Source organism: Oncorhynchus tshawytscha, linkage group LG27, assembly GCF_018296145.1.
Source record: "Oncorhynchus tshawytscha isolate Ot180627B linkage group LG27, Otsh_v2.0, whole genome shotgun sequence".
Lineage (NCBI taxonomy): Eukaryota > Metazoa > Chordata > Actinopteri > Salmoniformes > Salmonidae > Oncorhynchus > Oncorhynchus tshawytscha.
The window spans coordinates 8,811,846-8,837,391 of NC_056455.1; the positions used below are offsets into that span (position 1 = coordinate 8,811,846).

Sequence of the window (25,546 nt, forward strand, 5' to 3'; positions counted from 1 at the left end):
AAATCTACTTGAAAATCTATGGCAAGACCTGAAATTGGGGGGGTGGAGGGGATACTTTCTAAAGTCAGTGTTATGTTTTATCCTTCCAATTTGGAGTTGACGCGTCTGCACCCAGATCTGTGGCTTGGGCAATTTTAATTGTCAGGTAGCATAGCGGTTTTAACAGAGTTGGGCCGGGCAGTAACTGAGGTTCGGTATTTTGAATCCTCGAGCCAACTAAGTGAAAAATCTGTCATTGCGCCCTTGATCAGGGCACTTAACTCGAATTGCTCCTGTAAGTCGCACTGGATAAGAGCGTCTGCCAATTTTTTTTATGTGAATGCCAACAACTAGATATTATCTTCATATGAGTTGAGGGGTGCATCATCATGATCATCAATATTATGTAAAGGTGACGTGACGCGCATTAGCCAAGCCTCTGATCAGCTGATATTTCGTTGAGGGCTGTGTGTGGAACAGCGTTGGAAACTGGGAGCCGGGAACGGAAGACTCGTTGCTAGCTACAACAATAGTAAGAAATTGATGGTTTGGTGACCGTATTCGCTGTTCAATACCAGCATTGTTTCCAAAATATGTTTTTCCCCTGTAGCTAGTAAATCAAACGTTACGGATGATTCGGTAACATCCACCTCACTGTGTAGCTCGCTAAAGTTATCCGGTTACCGTAGCTAGGTTTTAATTTGCTACGATTTAAGATGAGCTAGATTTCTGTCAAATAACCTGAGTGTCAGTCGAGGAAAAACGTTAGCTGGTAATTTTGTACTGTAATATAACGTTGCTGTGTTTGCTGAACAACGTTAGCCAGCGTACGTTACCAGAAAGTTTGAGGTCCAACAAGTGCTTCTCCTCCGCCCTGGCTAACTAGCTAGCTTGCTAGTAAGGTTTGTTAGCTAGTTAGCTAAATTAGCCAGTGGTGGAATTAATTGTCAGTTCATATCGGCTTTGCATCGATATACGGGGACAATTAATTGTACCGCTGGCTTCCGAAATTAAATTTTGAACGAACTGCTTTGTTCTTATGTAACGTTTAACGAGTAATTAACGTTAGTGTTTGTGTGTTTTGACAGCTGATCAGACTCACTGCCTAACTCGAGGTGTCGAGGATGCGGACAAAAAAAATGGTCACGCAGATATGCTGAACAAGCAGTGACCCTACTAAAGAGATCCTCTTGCATGGACTTTAACGATATATTTTGCTAAATGTATCCCCACTTGTTCGACCGTTGTAGTTGGCGTTAATATTGAAGATTTAATCCTGCTTGACTGTTAAATCAGATCACATGATGCGGCTTAATCCATAGCTAAACCTGTTATGGCACTCGAGGCATTTGCACTTCAAGAACATATGAGTATGTGTGTTGAACTTACTTCTAATGAATATAGTGTGAACCTGTTGTCTGTCCTGAGTCAGTTTGCACCCTAGACTGAGAAACTCAGGCTTGGCTAGAAATGCTGTAATTGATTGTACAAGATGAGCCTATTGTGAGATGAAACTAAATGAGGATTGTACTGGCACATGTGATGGTACTTTGACATGTATTACGGTTCTTGAAGAGTGTCTCCCCAGTTTCATGACAAAATAATGACTAATGAGCCAAACTGAATTCCTACAACGATTATTGGGGCTAGATGTCAGATTCTTTCAGTCTCATGCCTGCTTCTGGCTCAAGTATAAACTCTCACACCACTAATACAGAATGTTCATTACTGCTGTACAATTAGGGTCATCCTTACAACACACACATTAGAAGAGGGTGCAGGCCTATGCCAAAATCTTTTTCTCTGAAATTACACTTCAAATAAAGAAGTTAAGGTTATTATAGTGTGAAAGGAAACAACAAAAGGGAACTCAGTGTAGGCAATGTAGGCCCATGTATTCTCAGTTGGCTGTCTTTTTGACAACATTGGAGGCTCATCCCTTCTGGTGGAACTCCGCTTCTCCTGTTTACTGTGCAGGTGACGTGTTCAATCATTTTGTCCCTAGCTAGATATCCAGGAGGATCCCATTGATCGCTGTGCTGAGCAGGTGCACCACACTACGCCATCATGGGGGAACTCTTCAGAAGTGAGGAGATGACCCTGGCCCAGCTCTACCTCCAATCAGAGTCTGCCTACTGCTGCGTCAGCGAATTGGGAGAGATCGGAATGGTGCAATTCCGTGATGTGAGTCGTCGCGGCTTCTCTTCTTCCATTCCTCGTGATGCTCTCTATAGAGCTAGACCCTGTGCTTATTGTCTCTCCTTTCCTATTTTGAGTGCTATTCTGTCTGTCAATCCATCTTCAGGCTATGTAGGTCTAGAGCAGTGTAATGTATGGCTCTTAACAAAGGACACACTCAGGAAGGAATATGGTAGTCTGTTGTAGTAACATTGAATCAGTCAGAAGGTTGTGAAAGCACATACCTTGGCGTCTGCAACATTTTCATCATGTGCACATAGCTGACCCTTTAGGCTGCGCATGGGAAAGCTCACACGTGCCATCCCTCCAGGGATCATATGGCGTGAGGGAAAACTAAGGCAGTGTTTCCCGTATTCGTTTAGTAGCTGCGGGCCGCCGCTGCTAAATTGTTGCCTCTCCATTTTATTATTATACATTTTTGGGATTTCATAATGTTTTCATTTTGAATATGAATGACTGAAACCTGAAGAAGTATGTAGGAAATACAATGGACCTAAACATTTATTTTTATAAGGTCATCTTTGAGAACTAACAATCACCAAAATAAAAATGACAGCTGTAGAATTTCCAAGAGAGAAAAAAGCCATGGGGCCCCCATTGATTTCGTTTTTGAATCACTCAGATAGCATAAGAACACTGCAAAATGTGTAGAATTGCAGGAACATTTTTTTAGCCAAGAGAGCCTCAAATGATCGCGCTATTGACCACGTCCACACTCGCCACCTAAGCCCCATTTTGTTCCAGAAAAAAAACCTGAAGTTACAATGTACACTGAGTGTACAAAACATTAGGAACACCTTCCTAATATTGAGTTGCGCCCCATTTTGCCCTCTGAACAGCCTCAATTCGTTGGCATGGACTCTACACGGTGTCAAGTGTTCCACAGGGATGCTGGGCGATGTTGAATCCAATGGGTCCCACAGTTGTGTGAATTTGGCTGGATGTCCTTTGGGTGGTGGACCATACATGGCGCTTACTACCATACCCCGTTCAAAGGCACTTCAATCTTTTGTCTTGCCAATTCAACCTCTGAATTGCACACATACACAGTCCATAGTCAATTGTCCCTACTTTAGCCTGTCTCCTCCACTTCATCTCTACACTGATTGAAGTGGATTTAACGTGGCATCAATAAGGGATCATAGCTTTCAACTGGTCAGTCTGTTATGGAAAGAGCAGGTGATCCTAATGTTTTGTACACTCAGTGTATATTTGACTCATTGGGTCTTTGGTGTTTTTCAATTAGATAAATACAGATGGGCAATGCCATGTTTCAGCCAATGTATTTGAAGCTGCTATGCTGCGTCAGTTAGGCTATATTGCTTTTAAAGGGAAAATTATATTTCAGATCGTGTTAACATAATTGAACTTTAATGCATTTTGCCGTAGAATGTTTTATTTTTTAAAGTCACCAGAAGTGAATTTCTCAGTCGTTCTCCCTCAAACTCGCTGGTGTGCATCCCCTCCAGACTGCCCCAGCATAAGGACATTCTCCCCATCCCCCACACCAACTTTGCCACACGTTCTGAAAAAGATCCCAGGGAAACACTGAAAGGGACTAGCTGTTGTACCCAGTATGATGTTATTATACCCTTTATTTGGTTGTATTGCCTCTCATCATTCATGAGACCAAATGATAGCTAACTGGTGTCCGCACTGTTTTCAGAAGATATTAGTAGTGCTGTTTACGCTCTGAGCTTTCTGGATAAGTTATTGCATTTTTATAGAAGTAGCCTAAGCTACAATTTCTTTGAATGCATCTTAGTGTTACAAGACAATGTTTGTCTCTAATTGTATATGACAGATAATGGCAAATGGATTGAAGGCATTTTTATCCCTGCGATGGCAAAAGGTTTTGAATAGTTTGCATGTTTGCATTTCAGTTGAACCCAGACGTGAACGTGTTTCAGCGCAAGTTTGTCAACGAAGTGCGTCGATGCGAGGAGATGGACCGCAAGCTTCGTGAGTGAGCTCAAGCGTTTAACCCATTGCTTCACTCATTATACTCCCCCATATTTACAACAGTATCACTGCTATTAGTTATCCCCACTCAGACCCAGTCACCTCGCTCTCTCACAGGGTTTGTGGAGAAGGAGATCAAGAAAGCCAACATTCCAATGGTGGATACAGGAGAGAACCCAGAGGTCCCCCTCCCTAGGGACATGATTGACCTGGAGGTAACTTCTCTCCGTTCTCGCTAAGAATCCACTCTGGTTACAAAGTGCTCAACTCACCATGTCCCCAGCTCACTAACTCCCCCATCACCCTCTGTGTCTATAGGCCACTTTTGAGAAGCTGGAGAATGAGCTGAAGGAGATCAACACCAACCAGGAGGCCCTGAAGAAGAACTTCCTAGAGTTGACGGAGCTCAAGCACATCCTGCGCCGCACCCAGCAATTCTTCGACGAGGTCAACTCCACTGTACACAAACCAATTCACTATATATTCACAGCGTTTCTGTGCCTGCCTTATTGACTAGGCCCCTTGAGGACTTCATAATGGATCATAGGATTATGTTGACTTAGTATGGGTCAGATGTCTGCATCCTGTGTACAGTATATGGTAGCATAAGGCTTGTGTATTTATAACGGCTAGGTAATTACATCCCCAACCCCAGACCAGTTATTCAAGTTTAATGATGCAACTAGGTTACATAGCAGAGTGATACGCCATACACAGATAGTCATTCGCATATGACAGAGACGAGACTACCTGCTGTCTGTACCTTTGACCTGCATCAAATCCACTCCACTGAGTTTGTAAGCAATGCTACTTGAACTTAGAATGTTATCGCCTATTTTACAAGCGCTTATGAGGTTGTATGGGGGTAAATCATTCAGCTGAATGTTTAGCCTTTTTTGCCAATCATTTACTGTTCATATAAACCCCAGCTTGCTGTTTACTATGTTTTATGAAGAGCCTGGCCTGTGTTCACTATCGCTGCAGATGGAGGACCCTAACCTGCTGGAGGAGTCGTCTACCCTGATGGATCCCTCTGAAGCAGGGACCCGCGCTCCTCTCAGACTGGGGTGAGTCTGAGTCCTTGGTCCACTCTTAAGGATGGGTTAGCCATCTCCTGAAGACTTAAAGGTCAATGAAAAGACTGTCATTACGTTAAACCATCGGTTCTTCCTGGAGGTGGAGTCGGGTCAGTGTAACACCTAACTGGTTTGGCTCACACTAGCTCAGGCTGTCAGATTAGTCGGGCCACTGAGGTCACTTGACGGAGTGTGTGTGGCGGTGCTCTGCGTATTCAGTCCCTAAGCTGACAGCCCACATGCTCTGTCAGTATCGGTGGACAATTGTTTCCTAATGACTTTTAATGGTTGGTAAGAGGCCAGTACTGCTACTACTACAGGTGCTACCACTCTCACCTGTTGCCTGGCAGTAAGATAGAACCCTGATAAACAGAGCTACATCTTCAGTAGTGGAGAGAGTGAGCAGATAGGCAAATCACAGACTGATGATAAGCAGTTCACAGAGCATGCAGGTTGTAATCTATTTGCAGACCGAGACAAAGAGATTTGATTAAATGTCATAATGAGTTAGCAAATCGGCGACAATTTCAACAGAAAATGGGGTGAAAAAATCACTCAGAAAACCGTAACTAAAATAGCTCAATACTGTGGATGTGGCAAAGCTTAGTGCTCATTTGGTAATGGATTGCTTTGTACGGATGCAGTGCCCCAAGGCCCTAGGGCTTCCCATCTGATGTCTGTTTGATGCTCCTCCGTGGCTTTTGCAGCGGTTGAGCAACATGTGAGCTGTGATCCATGCCCTCAGCTCCCATTCCTATGTCCACCCTTATCCAGAGAGGATGCTTTCATCAGTAGTGCTCCCATCGCCAGTGTGGACAAACAAAATCAATGACCTCTGTCCTTATGTGCCCGGGTTTCATTCTGTAATGCCATTACATTACGGACTGATCTTGGAACAGTTCCAACTTGAGCTGCCATTTAGGGACCTAACTTATTGCAGATATCAAACACCTTATTTTGAGGTGAGGGATATACGTTTGGTAGCTATTCTGCTGTAAATGCTGATCCATGCCTTATCGTCTTCCTGTAGGTTTGTTGCCGGGGTGATCAGCAGGGAGCGCATTCCTACGTTTGAGAGGATGCTGTGGAGGGTTTGCCGTGGTAACGTGTTCCTGAGGCAGGCAGACATTGAAGACTCACTGGAGGACCCTGCCACGGTCAGTAACTATTCACTGATACTAGTATAATCATCTGGAGGACTTAGGGGAACACAAACTGTGCAGGATTTTGTGTGACCTATTCAGTGGGGTACTGTTGTACCATGACTGCTTGGTGGCATTGTGTGATTGTCATATGAGTGGCATTGATGTCCTTATTCATGCTACCTCATCCATACACTTTATGATAGAGCAGAAATATCACTATCAGGCAAGGTTTTGTCTCCTCTTCACTTAGCTCATGTTGATATGTTTCCTCTACAGGGTGACCAGGTCTATAAGTCTGTCTTCATCATATTCTTCCAAGGAGATCAGCTGAAGACTCGGGTTAAGAAGATATGTGAAGGGTAAGGGGCTATGATTGGTTGAGAAATTCAAGAAACGCTAACTAATCCAGGCACTCTGGGTTGACCAACCCCTCTCTCCTTCACCTCTCAGGTTCCGAGCGTCACTGTACCCCTGTCCAGAGACCCCCCAGGAGAGGAAGGAGATGGCTGCAGGGGTGGCCACCCGTATTGATGACCTGCAGATGGTACGACCTGCCTGGCCTATTGTAACACAGACAGGGGGGTCCACCTACAGTCAGTCCGCCAGCCAAAACTAACAGATCATGTTTTGTTACATAAATTAAATTTGACAGATCATTACATTTTTCAAGTGAATTAGCCTTTCAATATTTCATCTGTTTTCATTGTGAACTTGATCTGGGCTCTATCATGGCTTCTGATCAACGTTCTGTTTTCCCTGCAACTGTATACTCAGCTGCCAGAGGCTGTGGTGGACAGGAGTGGTAGGTAACCACATGAGGTATGTGGCTAGCTCAAAGGCGCTTTTAGTCATTCGTTTGAGGAATGAAACCTTCTTTCTATTGTTCAACATGACATTAGTCATCTTTTGATGTGCTTTTTGGATGGACCTTCACTTAACTAACGTTCGACTTTTTGCTGACGCAATGTCCGCGGAAGTTGCAGTTCCTCTTTCTGCCATTTCCTTTGTACTGAGCCGTCAAAACCCTCAACCAAATTATGATGAAGTGGAGGGAAAGACTGACACCAGATTAGTTCCCCCAGCAGTGTTGCCGTAATAGAGAAAATATCTATCACACAAGACCACAGAGGAGATGTTTGTTGATCACATTAGGGAGGCCTTCAAATTGAGTTAACTTCTGTCTGTTTGCAGTGTTCATATCTCAAACGTTCTGGCTTCAGTTTCTGACTCACTCAACCTCTTCGGCGGTAGTGGGCATCAGCATCAATGGGCTGGGTGTGAAAAAGCTACAGGGAGAGGTCACAAACGGTTGTCACTTGTGCCGTGCCAGGCCCATGAGGTGGCTGAACTGGATCTGCCTCTGCCAGTGGATATACTCTCCTGCCTACACACACACACTGGCCTGGCTTTGGGAGAGGACCTCTAAACCTGGCACAGTGACTCACCGCTCTAAAACGGGGCAAAAACAGGCACGGGACAGGGAGTAAAGGCCAACACACACACACACACACCACCTCTTTGGTATTATAATCCAGTGTCTAACACCCTGTCTCCTTGTGCCAACTGTGTCTGGTGACCCAGGAACAATGCCTGTCTCAGTGTTTTCTGGTTTTTGTAGCTGTTGAGCAACATGTGAGCTGTGGTCTTTAGAAGTCCAGCCCACACAGACAGTACTTCAGTTTAGCCTTCCATGGAACAGCAGCAGTGTATGGTGCAACACCTTTCCTATACTAAGAGAAACTCAATACTCCCTCTGGGAATACACACTTCTGTTGTTGTTGTTTTGCTCCAAAGCCCTACGTAGTCTGGTGGCGCAGATGGTTTGCACTTGGATGGACAGGAGGCATCCTTTCCTTGTTTGGCTAGGAGGAACCCTCACTCGCCTCGCATATAGGAAACCAGCTGATCATCAGGGTGGCTTACACTGAGTTCAGCCAATTAGCCACCCACACTCCCATAGTGACCACATTTACTACTCACATTCGCAGGAATGGGCTTAGCTTGAAGTTGAAAAAATAGTCACTCACATACCACTTCTCTCTGATAGATAGACACCCAGTGGTGTGTGTGTGTTTTAGTGGTGTGTGTTGAGTCTCTGTGGTTCAGGATCAGTTACAGCCCCCAGTGTGGACGGAGAGCGCAAGAGACTATGAATTACGTTTGTCAGGCCGCCTGTCTGCCAGAAATGTTAACATCCTCTCATTGCCAGTAAGTGCCTGGGAATGCTTGCCTCGCTGTTTGAGGGGCCACTGTTATGCCCGTCGCTACGGGGGCGGGATAGTCGTCGTCAAGAGAGAAGGGCGAGGGTGGAGGGGAAATGCCCGGCCCGCTAGTTTGGGAGTGAACAGTGTGTGTTTGTGGGCGTGAGAAGGTCTCGACAACGTGGGTGTAGGGTAGCGGCATGTTAGCAATCCGCTGATCATAAGACATTAACTTGATATGAGTCAGTGCTGTATACCTGAGAACGCCTCCGCCGGCTCTTACGGGAAACCCTGCTACGCTGGCTCTGATATAACCCCTTATCAAACTTGATCACATAGTGCACACTGTCCAGCAAAGCCTTCTATTAATGTGAACCACCTCCACAAATAAGAAGCGGAACATGATTCATTGTAACAGCACTTGCTGTTCTGGACATGTTGGGAAGGCACACTATGCAGACAGTTCAATGCCACTCCCCACACTATTCTAGCGTTGAGTGGAAACTACTAGAGGATTGTCCTGATGCCACAGTCTCCGGCCCTGGCCTGCATCTGTTAGTTTTCCATTTGAGGTCGGTTTAGTTAGGCATATACCTCTTCTTTTTAATTTTTTTTTATAAATGCGGAGTGCGAGGGTGTTAATTAAGAACTGCCTGCAAACTTTGTTCATGTGTCTGACAGTCTGTAGACTGTCTAGGACCGAGCACCTGAGCTAGTTATACACAGCTGGATATGTTCTGTACCCAGCCACGCAAGGTTTCAACTACAGTCGCATCTAGTCTTCATATTTCAAACCCTGATCTCCCTCCCCGCTGCAGGTGCTGAACCAGACGGAGGACCACAGACAGCGGGTCCTGCAGGCTGCAGCCAAGACCGTCAGGGTGTGGTTCATCAAGGTGAGGAAGATGAAGGCCGTCTACCACACCCTGAACCTGTGCAACATCGATGTCACCCAGAAGTGTCTGATCGCCGAGGTGTGGTGCCCCGTGTCAGACATGGACTCAATCCAGTTCGCCCTGCGGAGAGGCACGGTAAGTCGAGTGGACGCCCTTCTCGACTAGAGGCATGGGGGAGGTACAGGAATCTTTAAGTTGCGTCCCAAATAGCACCCTATTACCTTTTTAGAGTCCATAGGGCTCTGGTTGAAAATAGTGGGAATAGGTTCATTCCATATCTATTTAATGGGACATTTCTATCATACTGTTTAGGTCAAGTTCATTGAAGGAAGACACCGTAGCATTAAGAACCAGCGAGCTTCATAGGCACCAGTTAACCCAGCTTTGAGGCCATTATGCCTGGACTCTGCTAGGCCGTTAAGTCATAACAGATCCAAACTGAGAGACGGTGCTAACAGGGCGTGGAGAGGCACTGCGTGAGTGCTGGGTATGTGAGGATTTTACATATATCATGGGGCTAGATTTCAGCGGTATCAGGACGTCATTCTGTTCTGTAGTCCTGTTCATGCCAGTAAGGGCTTAACCCTGTCACACACAGCATTCAGTCTCCATGCTTCATTTATCCCACCAGGCTATTTTTACCCCACATGTCTCGTTGAGAAACACAGGGACATACTGCCCTCAATACACACAACGATTCTGCTTCTATCTCAGCCATCGAACCATCCCTTGGACAAGCTGTTGTCCTTCACACACAGCAGGCATGGGAGATCAGATGATGCATGTAGTATGATAGATTCCTCTCCAAACCAGCTGTGCAAATGAATGTCATATTAATCTGATTTATTGAAGACGTTGTTGCAGATCTTTGTGAGTGATGGAGGTATGGAAGGTCCCAGTGCCCAGCCTACAGGCTAATGGGGAAAGCAGGAGGATTCCTCTCATTCCTGAGTGCTGAGGAGATCCCAGGCCAGCTGACAGTCAGACTCTGGCTGGAACAACACAACATCCCTTTGTTAGACACATTCATGGGAGATTGAGCTTGCAGGGCAACTCCTGCTGTTCTCAATGCCTTGTAGGGCTGAATACCTCAACTCCCTGTAGAGGTTAACTGAGTGGTATTGTTGTGTCCTCCTGACCATCCGCTGAGTGTGTTTCTCTGGCCGTCTTTCTTTCTTGGCCTCCAGGAGAAGAGTGGTTCCACCGTCCCCTCCATCCTCAACAGGATGCAGACCAAGCAGACCCCGCCCACCTTCAACAAGACCAACAAGTTCACCTCGGGCTTCCAGAACATCGTAGATGCCTACGGTATCGGCAACTACCGCGAGATGAACCCAGGTAACCACATCTGACACCACCAACCTCGTCTCTCTCTGTGTCTGTCGCTCTCTCCATCATTCAACTACTTATTGTTCAAATGATAGGCATTGTTGTTTCATGTACCTCACTAGGCAGCAGACTTTTATTTTGTAGGCATCTCATAACTCGCATGTCACAATGTCTATGTATCCAGCTGGCTAGATCACTGAGCCAAAGCAGGTGATAAATGTTCACCCCCGGTGCCAAGTCTATTTCCCCCATTATCACCCCATCACTGTCGATCATGCTGTGTTGTGTATCACTGGTACGTGTGTCGGTGTGAGCTTGGGTTGGCTCACTCTCCCATTCCTCGATGTGTACGCTCATGAGTCCTCCCTGTCCCCAGCCCCATACACCATCATCACCTTCCCCTTCCTATTCGCTGTCATGTTTGGGGACCTGGGCCACGGGGTGCTCATGACCTGCGCTGCCCTCTACCTGGTCCTGAGAGAGAGCCGCCTGGTCGCCCAGAAGAACGACAACGAGGTAGGGACATCACTACCCCTGCCATCAGCCCATCAGCTCCATCCCTCACACCTTATCCAGCCTCTAGCTGCATTACTGGGGACTAAACAGGGCTTGGTTGCCTCTCTGCTTTAGACAGAATCTATGGCGGCCCTAACACTGTAGTGGCATCATGATGGCCAGTTTAACTTTCAAGTTGGTGCTTTTTGAGTGTGAATAAATAACCAAATCCTCTGGCTAAAACAAAATGTAACTGAGACCAGATTCTAACAGTGTAAAGTATCACTTCTGGTGTGTGTGGCTGTTTGATGTGGTGCGCGTTCAGCAGGACGCAATATTTTGGAACGTTCACATAGAATACATTTTATGTAGAACAGACATGCCTCTGACATGTAGAATAAGGAATCACTTCGGCTCTATTCGTGTTTGTTTCTTCTGTCTGCAACGTTCTACGGTGTTTGGCAACGGAATGTGGCCATAGTTTGAACGTGTCACTTCCTGTCTGTGTGTAGATGTTCAGCATGGTGTTTGCTGGGCGCTACATCATCCTACTGATGGGCGTCTTCTCGATCTACACCGGCATCATCTACAACGACTGCTTCTCCAAGTCCCTCAACCTGTTTGGCTCTGGCTGGAGCGTCAGGCCCATGTTCGACCCCCGCGCTAACAACCTCACCTGGTCGTAAGTATCCCCCCCCTGTCTCTCGTGCCGTCTGTGGATTGGATTAGTTTATCTCCTGTACCTTGTTGGCAGTGCCCTCTGTGAAGTGATGATTCATGCCATGTTTGATGTTCTCAGGTTTCAGACACTTGATGAAAACAAGGTTTTACAGTTGGACCCTGCAGTAAGAGGAGTCTTCAATGGACCGTACCCCATTGGCATTGACCCAGTGAGTACTCCGTCTCTGTGACAACAAGCTAAAGTCCCCTTACAATAAAGATGGAATGTGAGCTAAAAAAAGTGTTATTTTGATAAATGTAATGTTACATTTCTATCATCCTGATTTCATTGTCTTTTGACTGTGTTCTTCAGATCTGGAACATTGCCACCAACAAGCTGACCTTCCTCAACTCCTTCAAGATGAAGATGTCAGTGATCCTGGGAGTCATCCACATGCTGTTTGGAGTGTCTCTCAGTCTCTTCAACCACCTGTGAGTCACGCTTAAGCTACAGTCCTTGTATATAGAGCACTGTCTATGAATTTGAAAGGGTTTATATTTCCCCATCCTTATCCCTCTGCTGTCTACCAAAACAAGTGGTGGGGTGATTAATTTAATTTTTTTACATTTTTTTTATCCCAGACTAACTTTAAGCAACCATGACAGTTTGTTTCCTGTCTGTACAGGACTGGTTTATCCGATGGTAAACATGTCTTGTTTTCTGAAGGTATTTCAAGAAACCCCTGAACATCTACCTGGGCTTCATCCCAGAGATTGTGTTCATGGCCAGTCTGTTTGGCTACCTGGTCATCCTGGTCTTCTATAAGTGGTTGGCCTATGACGCTCACACCTCCAGAAATGCTCCCAGTCTTCTCATCGCCTTCATCAACATGTTCCTGTTCAACTATAACGACCCCACCAACCAACCCCTCTACAGAGGACAGGTGATCATTCCATCCATCCTTTCATCTGTCAATCTGTCCTTTTTAAAAATATTTTTTATTGTGGGATAATGTGTGACGCCCCATACGCATCTAACATCCCTCGTTCTCTCGTCCTTCCCCTCCACAGATGGTTATTCAGACGCTGCTGGTGTTGATAGCCCTGGCGTGTGTTCCCTGTATGTTGATAGTGAAAACCCTGGTTCTACGGCGACAGTACCTCTGGAAGAAGAACTTGGTACTGTAGTAACATCTGCCCACACACACACACACACACACATTTGTTCCATTGGGATCTGGAGTGTGGAGTTTGTGACCCCAGCAATAACCCCTGTCGTCCTCTTTGTCTGTTCCTCCAGGGCACCCAGAACTTTGGGGGGATCCGGGTGGGAAACGGCCCCACGGAGGACCAGGCTGAGATCATCCAGCATGACCAGCTCTCCCAGCACTCGGAGAACGACGAGCATGAGGTGAGACCAGGATGCCTCCACTCTGTTAGCCTAGCATATACAACGTATGTGACCAGAGTAGTCTATTATAATGTTGGCCCAAGACTTAATAGCGGATCCCATTGGACACTGCTGTCGGCAATATGATCCAGATCTAGTCCAGATGGAATAACCTTGAATAATGAAGCCATCAGCCACACATAGAAACCCAACCCATTTACTTTACATCAAATCAAATCAAATTTATTTATATAGCCCTTCGTACATCAGCTGATATCTCAAAGTGCTGTACAGAAACCCAGCCTAAAACCCCAAACAGCAAGCAATGCAGGTGTAGAAGCACGGTGGCTAGGAAAAACTCCCTAGAAAGGCCAAAACCTAGGAAGAAACCTAGAGAGGAACCAGGCTATGTGGGGTGGCCAGTCCTCTTCTGGCTGTGCCGGGTAGAGATTATAACAGAACATGGCCAAGATGTTCAAATGTTCATAAATGACCAGCATGGTCGAATAATAATAAGGCAGAACAGTTGAAACTGGAGCAGCAGCACAGTCAGGTGGAAGTTGAAACTGGAGCAGCAGCATGGCCAGGTGGACTGGGGACAGCAAGGAGTCATCATGTCATGTCAGGTAGTCCTGGAGCTCAGGTCCTAGGGCTCAGGTCCTCCGAGAGAGAAAGAAAGAGAGAAGGAGAGAATTAGAGAACGCACACTTAGATTCACACAGGACACCGAATAGGACAGGAGAAGTACTCCAGATATAACAAACTGACCCCAGCCCCCGACACATAAACTACTGCAGCATAAATACTGGAGGCTGAGACAGGAGGGGTCAGGAGACACTGTGGCCCCATCCGAGGTCACATTACCAGAGGTAACACAGGTTTACATTACCAGAGCTCTCATATTCCCTGCTTCACTAAACAGCAGGTTAGAATATGTATTCATTATAGAAGTGGGATCTGGCAGGAGCAAATGAAACAGACCACAAAGCTAATCCAGCAGCTCTTATTACTCAACATGTGCTTTATTGTAATACCTACAAAAATGTCATTTTTACATTTTTAGAGTTGATTCAGTGGGACTCCCTCGCCTTTTCAGGAGTGTCTGATTAACATATGAAATGATACAACAGGCTCCTGTGAACCTCAAACCAGACAAGCTGTCAGTTTGTTTCTGTAGCTCTCAGGAATCGGTTATGGCTGTTTACAGACAGTTTGCTCTTTTATGGTTCCAGGACCCAGGATTTATAGAGCCGCTTTCAAAGCGCCTCACACAGATTCCTACCCTCTCTCATTGTTGACCTTTTGAAGTGGAGAGGAATTTGATTTGATTGGAGGTTACTTTATGTAGCAATGTTAGTCTCTACACTCCGTGCCACTATAAACTCTATGGCCTTGGACGAGAAGAGAGCTCTACGTGATTCAGTGGACGGGGCTGTGCTGGAACAAATCTTTTAATTCTAGTATGTTGTATTCATTTCCAAGAAGTTTTAGAGCCGTGTCACATCGCATGTTGATAATGTGAGCTCTGGCTCATGTATTACCATGCAATCCGCTTCGAGACATTTTTATTAATGGCATAGTGTGTGTTTTAGAGTTGTGCAGCTCCTCCCTCTGGCCAGCAGGTGTTCAGGCAGGCAGGGTGCTAAGTAACTAACAGTAAATATAGCATTTCTGTTTTAACATGGAGGAACTCATTTTAACAGGCCACCTTCACAGAATTCTTGCCTATAAACTACTCGGGTCATCTGGTCAAGTATCCAAATTAGGCTAACTGTGTTAATCCTCAGCGACAGAACTTAATTAATTTGTGTTCAATTGGGAAGTACCGTCTTTGGTCTTCATTATGGTAAATGGCTGTACTACCGTTAACTAGGCTAAATCTTTAGTTAGCTTTCTCCTAACCAGCCTCTCTGAATGGCTGAGCAGGGTGTAACCCAAACAGCCCAGTCCCACCTGCTGCCACTGTCAGAAGTGGGTCACCAACCCCATTGGTCACTACATTCCCCATCACTGTCTCCCCTAGCAACCACAGACACAAACACAACAACGATATGCCAAAGATATATCTGGAAATGTCACAGTAGACTGTTGTCACAGTACTAGGCATGCACAAATGCCTGCTTTTGGAGGAATGGTATGCTTCCCCTAGATACCAGTGCCATAATGTTTTTATGCAGCCCCTTAAGAAACGTTGTCAGTAGTTTTGATCCAGTGCCTGTGATGACTGCAACACCTAATTACCTTCTGTATATTATACATCTCCATTTCCCATGTTTTACTGTCATTGTTTTCTCCTGTTTCTCTCATCACTGTGTTCTGTTGTCCTGTCACCTGTCACTAACAAACCTAACTTGTCAATTGCTTTCAAGGCCCCCGAGGAGGAAGTGGTAAGCCAGGCACTCATGCCCCCACCCCATCCCCTTACCCAAAGCGCATGTCTTGCTAGTCTGTCTCTGAGCCTCCGCTTGTGTGTGTGATAGTGTGTATCTCTGTCCTGCATGTGTGTTCTGTCCCCTGAGGCTGTGTGGTCTGAGTTTTTGCTGTCTCTGGGTGTTCAAGGGATTATTTTAACACGCAGCCGCACACTGAGACTAGTAGTACTTCCTGTCTGCCACGATCATGAGGTGGTACTACCATTACCAGCATGGCATATCCTGCACAGCTCCTCATTTGTCTGCTTCATGGGCCGTAAGGAAGGAGCTTCTTGGGAGACCTCTGCTACAGAGGTCTGACTAGTGGGTCAGGCTGCTGTTTCTGGAGCTGTTTTAATCTGGTGAATGTCTTCCTCAATGTGGTACCGTTTAGCCATAAACTTCACTGTCGTTAGAGATTGCCCCGGGCCTCATTTGGACCGGTCCCTGTACTGTTGTGTCCTTGTCACCGAGGGGTTTATACTGGATGTGTGTTCTCTCTCCCCCTCCTCCTCCAGTTCAACTTTGGGGATGTGGCTGTGCACCAGGCCATCCACACCATAGAATACTGTCTGGGTTGCATCTCCAACACAGCTTCCTACCTACGCCTATGGGCCCTCAGCCTGGCCCACGCACGTGAGTACATAAACCTCATGTTCTCTCCTCGCTGCCTCTCTACCCTTTTTTTGGTTTCTCTTTGAAAGGGTACAGTAAAACAGTTGATTTCCTTCTCTTCCTCTGTGATCTGACAGAGCTGTCAGAGGTTCTGTGGACCATGGTGATGCACCTAGGCCTGTCCTCCAGGAGCTTTGGGGGTTTCGTTGCCTTGTCCATCATCTTCGGCGCCTTCGCCGTCCTCACTGTCTGCATCCTGCTCATCATGGAGGGCCTGTCTGCCTTCCTGCACGCACTCCGCCTGCACTGGTGAGAGACACTGCTCTCTTGCACATAGACAACATGTTTGTTCAGTCTGTGGATTCTCAAACTAAGGTCTCTAGAACCTTCCCTGCACTTAAAAGCTGTTGGGCTGTTAGGGCTCCATCTTCTGCTAGTCTGGATTCTTCATTGACTTGGGTCAAATCCCGTTTTATTGGTCACATACACATGGTTAGCAGATGTTATTATGAGTGTAGTGAAATGCTTATGCTTCTAGATTCTGCTGCACTGTCAGATCTAACAGGTAATATCTAACCATTCCACAACAAACCTAATGCACACAATCTAGTATAGAAATGGGGGATAAGAATATATAAATATATGGATGATCAGTGACAGAGCGGCTAAGATGCAGTAGATAGAATAGTGTAGTATACTGTGTGTGTGTGTGTATATATATATATATATATAATATATGAGATGTAATGCGAGATATGTAAACATTCTTAGTGGCATTATTAAAGTGACTAGTGCTCCAGTTATTGAAGTGGCCAATGATTTCAAGTCTGTAGGTTGGCAGCAGCCTCTCTGTGTTAGTGATGATGGCTGTTTAACAATCTGATAGCCTTGAGATAGAAGCTGTTTTTCAGTCTCTCGGTCCCAGCTTTGATGCACCTGTACTGACGTCGCCTTCTGGATGATAGCGGGGTGAACAGGCAGTGGCTCGGTTGGTTGTTGTCCTTGAAGATCTTTTTGGCCTTCCTGTGACATCGGGTGCTGTGTCCTGGAGGGCAGGTAGCTTGCCCCCGGTGATGCGTTGTGCAAACCTCACTACCCTCTGGGGAGCTCTGTGGTTGTGGGGGATGCAGCCCGACAGGATGCTCTCGATTGTGCATCTGTAGAAGTTAGTGAGGGTTTTTGGTGACAAACCACTTTTTTCCCCCTCCAGCCTCCTGAGGTTGAAGAGGCGCTGTTGCACCTTCACCACGCTGTCTGCGTAAGTGGACCATTTCAGTTTCTGTGATGAGTCCACCGAGGATCTTATAACTTTCCACCTTCTCTGCTGTCTCATCGATGAGGATAGGGGGCTGCTCCCTCTGCTGTTTCCTGAAGTCCACGATCATCTCTTTTGTTTTGCTGACATTGAGAGGTTATTTTCCTGACACCACACTCTGAGGGCCCTCACCGTCTCGTCGTTGTTGGTAATCAAGCCTACCACTGTAGTGTCGTCTGCAATCATGATGATTGCGTTGGAGGCGTGCATGGCCATGCAGTCATGGGTGAACAGGGAGTACATGATGGAGTTGAACGCACTCTTGTGGGGCCCCAGTGTTGAGGATCAGCGAAGTGGAGATGTTGTTTCCTACCTTCACCACCTGGGGGCTGCCTATCAGGAAGTCCAGGACCCCGTTGCACAGGGTTGGGGGTCGAGACCCAGGGACTCAAGCTTGATGATGATTTTGGAGGGTACTATGGTGTTTAATGCTGAGCTGTAGTCAATGAACAGCATTCTTACATAGATATTCCTCTTGTCCAGATGGGATAGGACAGTGTGCAGAGTGATTGCGATTACAATCATCTGTGGACCTATTGGAGTGGAGGTGATATGATCCTTGACTAGTCTCTCAAAGCACTTCATGAAGACGGAAGGGAGTGCTACGGGGTGATAGTCATTTAGCTCAGTTACCTTAGCTTTCTTGGGAACAGGAACAATGGTGGCCCTCTTGAAACATGTGGGGACAGCAGACTGGGATAGGGAGAGATTGAAAATGTCCGTAAACGCCAGCCAACTGGTCTGCGCATTCTCTGAGGACACGGCTAGGGATGCCGGCCGGGCGTTGACCACAGAGATGGAGAGCCCACGGTCCTTGGTAGCGGGCCACGTCGGTGGCACCTGTGTCCTCTCAAAGCGCACTAAGAAGATTTGATTTGTTTGGAAGCAAGACGCCCGCGACGGGGCTGGTTTTGTTTTTGTAATCCGCGATTGTCTGTAGACCCTGTAAAGGAAGGAGCATGTCTTCAATAGTTTCCTCCTCTGTCAGGGGGCATGGAGGTGTGGCACAGCCCTGTAGCTCTCCCTGCTGGTGAAACTATGGTAACGGACGTTTTAGCTCTAGTTCCTCGGGGCCTCGTCTGAGCACTCAACCGTGTGTGTGTCTCAATGGAAACAGGGTGTGTCTCTCCGTCCCACTGGTATTAAGCAGACCGGTGCTACTGGGAGCTGTGGTTTTCCAACTCCCCTCCAGCTCTTTCCTGGCCAGTAACCTGGAATCTCTCTGCATCCCATAAAGCAGTGGAGGATTGTGTGTGTGAGATTTTATTTTTTTAAACTTATTTTGCTTAGTGGCTGCTATCTAACACTGTTGTAAATGTGATTTTTGAACTGCCAAAGTAGTGTCAGGTGTCTGTAAAATGTATAGCAGTAGTAAATGTTGATCTAGCTGTGGCCAACATGCATACGTACTCGCTCCTATTCCAAAACCAGAGAGATTCCTCCAGTAGCTGAGAGAGGAGTCATCCCTTAAACATTTCTTGGTCTATTTTAGATTCTGACATTTTAACTTCGAACAAATACTGCCTCTGGATTTGAAAGTACACAATGACTGAAGTTAAAGTGCAAACTGTTAGCTTTAATTTGAGGGTATTTTCATCCATATCAGGTGAAATGTTTTAGAAATTACAGTAATTTTTGTACAGTTTTTTTTGGTTGTTTCATTTTGGAGTCGCTTTGGATTAAAGTAGTCCGTTTGATATTTGGACCTAGTACGCAATTTATTGTAAATAAGAACAGAATACGTTTCTAAACACTTCTACATTAATGTGGATGCTACCATGATTACAGATAATCCTGAATAATGATGATTGAGAATGTTAGACGCACAAATATCATACCCCCAAGACATGCGAGCCTCTCACCATTACAATAACAGGGTGAGGTTAGCATTTTGTGGAGGGTATAACATTTGTGTGCATCATTGCACACCAGAATTTTGGATTTGAAGACTCAAAACATTTGTCACTATCCCAATACTCCCAAATCAGTTTTCAGCCGAGGGAGTAATTACCATCTCCGATTCATAGAAACACACAGCCTGTCACTTCTCCTTTGTTGCCTTAAATGTTCTGAAGGACAGCAGTGCTAGTTGACCACATCAAATATAATGCCACTAGGTTTGACCTTTTCTTTGTAAGTGTATTCTAGTGAGATATTCTAGAGCCCCAGCCTACCCAGATGAACATCTACCTCCAGACGTAGGGAGGAATGACAAGCATGTCTGCTTCCTCCATTGAAAGGTTATCCAGCCGTTAGTTTGCAGGGAGGTTTTATAAATGGGGAGATGGAAAGAGGGTTGTGTTTCGCTTCTGATGACCAGGCCTAGGTCCTACCGTGGGTGTGTGAAAGTGGGTTACACAGGGAGGTTGTGGAATGGAGACCAGGGGTCATCTCATCTTGCCATCTCTCTCTGGCTTTGGCGTGATACAATCATTAAGGGCTACCTATATTGCACCTCAAAGACACTCCAGTTTAAAGGGACTCCTCAGACTTATTTTCAAAAGATTTTTGTAATTGTCTGTGTAGCATTGATTTTTGCGTTGATTCTTATTGCAATATGCCTTACATTAACTGTTGCCTCCCTTGTTCTCTCTAGGGTGGAATTCCAGAATAAGTTCTACATAGGTCAGGGCTTCAAGTTCCTCCCGTTCACCTTTGAAAGCATTCTGGAGGGAAGGTTTGAGGACTGAACACTGTCCTGACCACTGGCTCCTATAACCTCACTCTGTTCCTCTTGACAGCCAATGTGATGCTGGTGTAAGGTAGACTCCACCCACCCTGGGTGTTGCCATAGGAACCCATGTGATTAACTCTGAGCTCACTGGTCAGGATCTTGGGTAAAATAGCTCTTTCTGAAAATCTGAAGTTAATGACATCTGTATTTCACATCCTGGTGCCGTGATTGTTTTGTTTGTTCGATTAAATTATTTAATGTGTTTTTTGTTTGTTGTGAAACCTGTCCAATGATGTGTTTGAACCTCACTGTGAGAATTGCACTTCTGATCATTGTAAACGAGGACTAGCTTTCCGGTAGTCTAAACTCAATTTAATCTACAGATTGTCATTGATACATTGATAAAGTCCATGGAAAATGGCACCAGGCTCAGATTCAGTAAAGGAGATTACTGGAGGTCTTTAAGTGTGTTTGTTAGTTGTCACATCGCTGCTCATATTAATACACAAAACACACAGAAAAAAATGTTCACCCACACATTCTCTGAAGCAGGTCAAATCAGACTGACCTCTACTGTAAAAAAAAAAGTCTAAAGGGAATTAATTCTGCCATACTACTACCATTCTACTCATGATAGTAGTTTCTTCTATGTGATGCAGTGAATTGAATCTCTTATGTATGAGAGGTAGATCTTGACACGCATCCTGTAATTTTCTGCTGTTTTTGACCTGATGTGTTCTATACTGACGGCACTGTTTTGGACTACATATCTGTGATGTGCAGTGAACTATGGGTAACCTGTCATATTGATGTGGAGTTTTTCTGTGATAATCCGTGACCTACGAGATTATTGGTCATTGTGTGTTTGATTTTGTTTTTGTTCCACACCTGTTGAATGAATTATTCACACTGTGACTGTAGGTCTGTGTGAGGGGAGAGGGAAGGACGGACCACACAACAGGAATATGTAAATGAGATCTGTGTATTGTCATAAATATGAGACGCCAACTAAATCTGTATAGGACTGTAGTAGCATTGAGAATCTGTGTTTATCAATAAACGTGAAAGAGCTGGTTAAACAAACGGCTTATTGCAATTCTTCTGCCTGGGATTGGTGGAGGGTCATGTTTCATGTGAGCAGTTAAAACACTCAACCCAACACATTTACTTAAGGTGGTAAGATGCCATTAAGTGGATAATAGTTCATTGAATGCTAGCACCACACTTTTTTTTTTTTTTTTTTTTTTTTTTACATTCTATTTCAACACTTTGGGGGGGGTATTATGGCAAACGGTTAATGCATGTGGCATGCTTTCATACTCCATTCACAAACATCAAGGTCTACGCCTGTGCTAAAACTGTAACTTTGGCTATATGAATACAGGGATGACACAAGCCAAGGGCACTTTCTGGTGGTTCCTGAGTGTAGTGCAGATATGGTTTTTCAGTATCTGTAGTTTCTCAGCAGTCCCCATGAGGGAGCTATTGGACTGGAGTTATCACTGGTCAATCAGCCAAACCCATTCTCACTGCAAACGCTTATTCACTTGAATCAGTCTAGTAAGGTAAATGTTATTCAGTAGACAGTGCTCTGTTCTTCAGAACTAGGAAAGAAACTTTATTTGCTCCGTAAGAAACCTTTTCCTTGGCTGTCCTACCAGAATCCGATATGTGTAAAAAGGTCTTAACATCAGCTAAAATGTCTCCGTGACACATCAATTATTTGAATGACCTGCTCTACATGTACTTTGTGGCTGGAATGGGTTATCTTAAAGCTCCGTGCTAACCAGAATGAAATGAGTTCAGAAACGGCTGAGCACTTACTGTAGCACATCAAGGTAGACTCATCCGCTCTCACATTATGGGTCTTTCTTACAGTAAAACCCCTTTTCATTGCATAATGGATTGACCTGATTAAGACTTTATGGCAGGGGATTGTGTTATATTATTACTCCGAACATCTTAAGTGCACACTAGATATTTCTCCTGCTGCACAGCTAGCTCAGAGTCACATTGACCCTCTTATCCGGTGGAAGACAGCTTGAAAATAGAAGGCTCCCCCGCATCCCATAATTAAACCTGACCTGGTTTATCTCGAGGAATGACAACACAAGGGAAGGCATGTCGAGGGGCTCCTCAATTGATGTCTATGGGGTCTCTGTCTACATGGTGTGGCCCTGAGGGCTAGTGTGGTTCTGATCCATGTGTTATTGTAAAGTGCCCTGTTAAACAGTAGTCCTCAGACATTGGGAGAAAGAGGGAACACTGTTCTCCAGACAATATTTGTTTTCTAGGGCCCTCAACACTAGGCCCCCATCTGCCATAACAGCACAAAGTAATAATAGTTGTTTATTTATCATACTTTAAAAATAAAAAAAATACAACTTTTATTGCCCGGCGTGTCATGGATAAGCAGCAGTAAGAGCTGGCTTGTGAAAGAGGCCTAGAATCCCCACTGTGTTTACATTACCCGCCCCCCTCCCGTCCCCCTGCCCCCCGTTGGTCATGTTTCAAAGCAGAAAGTAAGAATGAGTTTATTTTTCTCCTTTACCTAATTAAAATATAATGTTCTTTAGCTGACCACAATTAATCTCCTTTGGAATGTTCTTTTTCTAGTATGGTTACAAGAGATTTCTCCTGGGTCAAAATATGATTTTACAGCTGTTGTAATTGAACTGGCTCCGATTCTCAAATCTCTTCACATCCACTGATCCAGGTACAGTAAGATATAGAGACTTACCTGCTCAAGAGGTGATATTAATCAATTATGGACAAATATGTGCACAGTCACAGCTCTGTGGTGGGGGGGTGTGTGATACCTATTTCAAAGCCCAATCCTTATCCATTGACAGTATTTTGTTGAATAACAGTATTTGCATAGTCTATTTTTATACATTAGTGTGTACTGTACACTGCCTGTCTGTGTGTGGCCTGTGTGTACAGTACACAGGTCTATAGGGACGGCAGTGTACTCCAGCATGGAATTGGAACATTGTACCTTGCTAAACTCATTAGCCTGATTCGAACACCCCTTTGACATCCTCTTGACAGGCTTACGGAAGCTTCTTTTTTTCCGTTTACCACAATCTGTGACTCGCAATTCGATCGATCATATGCTTTTCTTTAGGTTGGCACATTTTTCCCCCTCCCAATGGCCAATGAACCTTGGATGTGACAACACCAGTGCTCAGCCAACCACAAGGCTCTTAGAGGTGACAAACTGGCGGCACACGTATCCAATCATTTCTGGCCCCAGTTATTGTTGAATTATATTGTTGAAATGATGGAGAAATCCTATTCTAGCTTTAATCCAAGGCGCTGCTATAAACCACAGCCATTGCTCAGTAACGGGAGTAAAATGATCCGTGAATTACAGGATCATTAATGACCCCGACTGTGGAACATGGCCTAACCATAGCATGTTGCCCATTTTGACCAGGATGACCCCGACTGTGGAACAAGGCCTAACCATAGCATGTTGCCCATTTTGACCAGGATGACCCCGACTGTGGAACATGGCCTAACCATAGCATGTTGCCCATTTTGACCAGGATGACCCCGACTGTGGAACATGGCCTAACCATAGCATGTTGCCCATTTTGACCAGGATGACCCCGACTGTGGAACATGGCCTAACCATAGCATGTTGCCCATTTTGACCAGGATGACCCCGACTGTGGAACATGGCCTAACCATAGCATGTTGCCCATTTTGACCAGGATGACCCCGACTGTGGAACAAGGCCTAACCTTAGCATGTTGCCTATTTTGACCAGGATGACTGTGGAGCATGGCCTAACCATAGCATGTTGCCCATTTTGACCAGGATGACCCTGACTGTGGAACAAGGCCTAACCTTAGCATGTTGCCCATTTTGACAAGGATGACCCGACTGTGGAACATGGCCTAACAATAGCATGTTGCCCATTTTGACCAGGATGACCCCGACTGTGGAACATGGCCTAACCATAGCATGTTGCCCATTTTGACCAGGATGACCCCGACTGTGGAACATGGCCTAACCATAGCATGTTGCCCATTTTGACCAGGATGACCCCGACTGTGGAACATGGCCTAACCATAGCATGTTGCCCATTTTGACCAGGATGACCCCGACTGTGGAACATGGCATAACCATAGCATGTTGCCCATTTTTGAACAGGATGACCCCGACTGTGGAACATGGCCTAACCATAGCATGTTGCCCATTTTGACCAGGATGACCCCGACTGTGGAACATGGCCTAACCATAGCATGTTGCCCATTTTGACCAGGATGACCCCGACTGTGGAACATGGTCTAACCATAGCATGTTGCTCATTTTGACCAGGATGACCCCGACTGTGGAACATGGCCTAACCATAGCATGTTGCCCATTTTGACCAGGATGACCCCGACTGTGGAGCAAGGCCTAACCATAGCATGTTGCCCATTTTGACCAGGATGACCCCGACTGTGGAACATGGCCTAACCATAGCATGTTGCCCATTTTGACCAGGATGACCCGACTGTGGAACATGGCCTAACCATAGCATGTTGCCCATTTTGACCAGGATGACCCCGACTGTGGAACATGGCCTAACCATAGCATGTTGCCCATTTTGACCAGGATGACCCCGACTGTGGAACATGGCCTAACCATAGCATGTTGCCCATTTTGACCAGGATGACCCCGACTGTGGAACATGGCATAACCATAGCATGTTGCCCATTTTGACCATGATGACCCCGACTGTGGAACATGGCCTAACCATAGCATGTTGCCCATTTTGACCAGGATGACCCCGACTGTGGAACATGGCATAACCATAGCATGTTGCCCATTTTGACCATGATGACCCCGACTGTGGAACATGGCATAACCATAGCATGTTGCCCATTTTGACCAGGATGACCCCGACTGTGGAACATGGCCTAACCATAGCATGTTGCCCATTTTGACCATGATGACCCCGACTGTGGAACATGGCCTAACCATAGCATGTTGCCCATTTTGACCATGATGACCCCGACTGTGGAACATGGCCTAACCATAGCATGTTGCCCATTTTGACCAGGATGACCCCGACTGTGGAACATGGCCTAACCATAGCATGTTGCCCATTTTGACCAGGATGACCCCGACTGTGGAACATGGCATAACCATAGCATGTTGCCGATTTTTACCATGATGACCCCGACTGTGGAACATGGCCTAACC

The 25,546-nt window shown here is 45.7% G+C and overlaps 1 protein-coding gene across 5 annotated transcripts; it reads left to right on the forward strand.

Moving 5' to 3' along the window:
* The first annotated feature begins 379 nt into the window (after positions 1 to 379).
* Positions 380 to 21,426, forward strand: LOC112225992 (V-type proton ATPase 116 kDa subunit a1). 5 transcript variants are annotated; one of them, XM_024390162.2, is made up of 22 exons: positions 380 to 511; positions 1,985 to 2,163; positions 4,062 to 4,140; positions 4,258 to 4,355; positions 4,459 to 4,599; positions 5,125 to 5,207; positions 6,247 to 6,373; positions 6,638 to 6,720; positions 6,812 to 6,905; positions 9,381 to 9,593; positions 10,646 to 10,796; positions 11,164 to 11,303; positions 11,795 to 11,964; positions 12,082 to 12,172; positions 12,316 to 12,434; positions 12,670 to 12,886; positions 13,014 to 13,121; positions 13,243 to 13,353; positions 15,702 to 15,719; positions 16,262 to 16,379; positions 16,496 to 16,667; positions 20,270 to 21,426. In XM_024390162.2, the coding sequence occupies exons 2-22, from the start codon at positions 2,047 to 2,049 to the stop codon at positions 20,361 to 20,363; spliced, it is 2,544 nt and encodes an 847-aa protein (XP_024245930.1). In that variant the 5' UTR covers positions 380 to 511; positions 1,985 to 2,046; the 3' UTR covers positions 20,364 to 21,426. The 5 variants fall into 5 exon arrangements, with proteins under 5 accessions (XP_024245930.1, XP_024245932.1, XP_024245933.1 ...); XM_024390164.2 differs by having other exon boundaries at positions 4,459 to 4,587; XM_024390163.2 differs by having other exon boundaries at positions 406 to 511; positions 1,989 to 2,163.
* Positions 21,427 to 25,546: the final 4,120 nt, after the last annotated feature.

What these genes read in the sequence shown, in the direction of transcription:
- LOC112225992 (XM_024390162.2), top strand. Translation starts at nt 2,047, where the DNA reads ATGGGGGAACTCTTCAGAAGTGAGGAGATGACCCTGGCCCAGCTCTAC. An exon ending in GTATTGATGACCTGCAGATG is followed by an intron (nt 6,906 to 9,380) that starts GTACGACCTGCC and finishes TCCCCGCTGCAG; the next exon opens with GTGCTGAACCAGACGGAGGA. An exon ending in CTACCGCGAGATGAACCCAG is followed by an intron (nt 10,797 to 11,163) that starts GTAACCACATCT and finishes CCCTGTCCCCAG; the next exon opens with CCCCATACACCATCATCACC.